Here is a 2961-nt window from a genome sequence, read left to right as displayed (position 1 = left end):
GGGGGGGTAGCCTAGTTACCATGGTCACAGCAATTAGCATTGTGAACTCTGCAATGAAAACAAGAAACTTTCCAAGATCAGCCTTAAGCTCCTGTGATCTGTGTGTCATGCTGTTAATATGTTATTAATTGTTAGAGAGGGGTTTCAGTTTTAGCCGTTCAGTCTAGATTGACGTTATAGATAGGACAAGAGCTCAAGACCAAAGACGCCTCGCCTGTAGTGGTGACAGCCTGAGAACCTCTTGAAAGTGGCTTGGATTGTTAGCGAGCAGAGTCACTATGTTCTTGGTTATTTTAAGCCCCATCAGAGACATGAGCTCAGAAGAAGTGTATTAGTCTTTCTGACAGGACATAAAACGCGTTGAATTAAATTTGAGAATTGTTTGGGACTGCAGCGCTGTTCAGATAACTCAAACAATATTTCTCCTTTTTCATCAAATCATAGATATTTATCTCTCTCACCACTAAAATGATCTAAAGTGGTGTATCACTGTATGTATGTATGTGTGTGTGTGTGTGTGTGTGTGTGTGTGTGTGTGTGTGTGTGTGTGTGTGTGTTTGTTTGTGTGTGTGTACGACTGGGAAAAGCCAGTGTGTGGGAATTAAGCACTGACATTATTAACTGAAATGCAGCCTACGAAAAGCCCGGATGAAGCTCATTGCATGCTCAAGAGAATATTTATGTTGGTTTTATTTTTCATGGCATAATTGCTTCCACATTGCTTTGTGGCTGTGGACCGTGAAACACAGTAAACATGCACTTCTACCTCTGCACGGTGCCTGTGTTTGACTAGCAGAGATGGGGCTCAGTGATTGGTGCTCCTGCACGGTTCATCCATCAGTTATCTGCGAGGTGCCACCTTGGAAACTGCCAACATGACAGCCTTCAGACACAGCGAATTAATTGAATCGCCTGTCTTGCTGTAGAACTGTGGTCTGTTTGCTAAAAAAAAAAAAAAAACGCTAATTTTTGTTGTCTAATTAAATGGTATTGGCTCTGGGAATGTTAGTAAAATTTGTGGACAGTCTCCAGCTCACTCCTACATATTCAGCATAGATTATTTCCTCTTCTGACCTGTGTGTACTACACTAGGCTGCTTTCCATCAGTTCCTAGGAAGCGTGGAAAGACTCTTCTGAAAAGGCTCTTGCAGATATGACTTTATATTGAAAATGACAATGTAGTCATGTTGCATTTATAGTATGTTTCAATTTTTAATGTCTTTGTCCCATAATAGCTCGGCTCAGTCTGAACTTATACATTTCCTATAAGAGTATAACGCTCCAACAATCCTGTCTTTTCTTTATCCTCAGGGCTCCGGAGATCATCCTGGGCCTGCCGTTCTGTGAGGCCATAGACATGTGGTCCCTGGGCTGTGTGATAGCTGAGCTCTTCCTGGGATGGCCCCTCTACCCCGGAGCCTCAGAGTACGATCAGGTAACACACGATTGCTCGGACCTTCAAATTGTCTCCTGACCTCCTGAACAGCTCATGATTGTGCGTGTTCGGATGTTGGGTTAGCTAGCGCACCCATGCGTCTGCGTTCACGTGCGTTTATGTGTATATGCATTTGCGTGTGTTCTCCCTCCGCGGTGGTATGTGTGTGTGCTTGTGAGTGTGTTTGGGAGGGTGGGAATGCTTCTCTAATCCCCCTGACAGCCCCTGATGATTCTTGCGCAGCCTCCCTGTTTATCTGAACAGATGCCACGGAGCCACTTGTCCAATTAGCGCAGCCCCTGTGCTCCAGAGCAAGACATTGCTGCGTTCCCCTCTCTCTATCACTCAGACGAGGCTCAGTGGGAAAACCTTGAGCAAGTTGTGCTCCATCACTGAACAAGCTTTCCCGATTTTTTTCACAGGCCCCAAAACTTAGGCAAAGTGTCTCATTTACAAGTCTTAAATCAATCTCTTGAGCTCAGGTCATGTTTTGGTACTCTGCATATTTCAGGCAGATATGTTTGGAGTAGTTAATGTCAGCCAAAAAGAACAATCTTCCTAAAGTTTTAGCTTTTTTGGTGATCAGCATGAAAGCTTCACAGTGCTCCACAATAAGATGCAACTTATGTTTCAGTCATGCATGTGATGTGATTGTGTTTTTCCATCTTCTTTCTTGCAGATCCGGTACATCTCACAGACACAGGGTCTGCCTGCGGAGTATCTGTTGAGCGCAGGGACAAAGACCACCAGGTTCTTCAACAGAGACCCAGACTCGACCTATCCCCTCTGGAGACTTAAGGTACAGCTGGAATGATACAGATACGCAGCATCGAGAACATCCTTCTAGTAGCAGGTCATACTTCACCAGCAAAAGCTGACATTGATATTCCAGAAACACAGGCCCTATTTCTGGCTATAAACAAAGTGAGAGAGTTATGAGAGCAAAATGGATCTGTGTTAGAGGATTTGGCAAATGGAAACCCAGCCTGGTGAATCAAGCTCAGAGGGTGTCTACTCTAACCCCCCACCCCCACCCCGTCCCTTTATGTAGGCCACTCGATGAGGAGGTGTGCTCCTTTCTTTTCTAACCTGATTAACTTAACTTGAACTTTTGTGTGTCACACAGTGAGTTTGCACACTGAGTTCCTGACTGTATCAAATTGCAAACACTGATCCATCTCTGCAGGGTATGGCGATGTGTTTTTCCACGTCTGCTCTGCCTGTGCCTTGGACTGATCTTCTTCGAAAAGCCGAGTGCATTTCTTATGAATCTCATCAACATACCGCGCTGACAACAGCCGATGAGGGTCATGATCGGCCCTTTAAATGAAGACATGTTAATATAGAGCTGATGCTCTCAAGTCAGCTGCCCCACGGGCTTTTAGCTTTTAGTTAAAAGGTAAAAGTTACTCAACTTTTTCATGTTTGCCCACACTGAAGAATTTCTATGAAAAACTGTTAGAGCTATGGGCTGGTGAGGCCTTTAAAAAACAAATTGTTGTAACTATAAAGAAAGGAGGGCGGCG

General features: G+C 44.4%; 1 protein-coding gene across 3 annotated transcripts in view; it reads left to right on the top strand.

Moving 5' to 3' along the window:
* Positions 1-2961, top strand: part of hipk2 (homeodomain interacting protein kinase 2) — a 72295-nt gene that overhangs the window by 48656 nt on the left and 20678 nt on the right. For all 3 annotated transcript variants that reach the window (XM_087176401.1, XM_023415481.2, XM_087176400.1), the window contains exons 3-4: positions 1312-1435; positions 2115-2234. In XM_087176401.1, coding sequence (XP_087032527.1) covers positions 1312-1435; positions 2115-2234 — 244 coding nt within the window. The remainder of the gene's footprint in view (positions 1-1311; positions 1436-2114; positions 2235-2961) is intronic.

This window comes from Seriola lalandi, unplaced genomic scaffold, assembly GCF_002814215.2.
Source record: "Seriola lalandi dorsalis isolate HSWRI2012SDOR001 ecotype SW California unplaced genomic scaffold, Sedor1 jcf7180002054553, whole genome shotgun sequence".
In the NCBI taxonomy this organism is placed as follows: Eukaryota; Metazoa; Chordata; class Actinopteri; order Carangiformes; family Carangidae; genus Seriola; species Seriola lalandi.
This window is presented reverse-complemented; position numbering and strand designations above follow the sequence as displayed.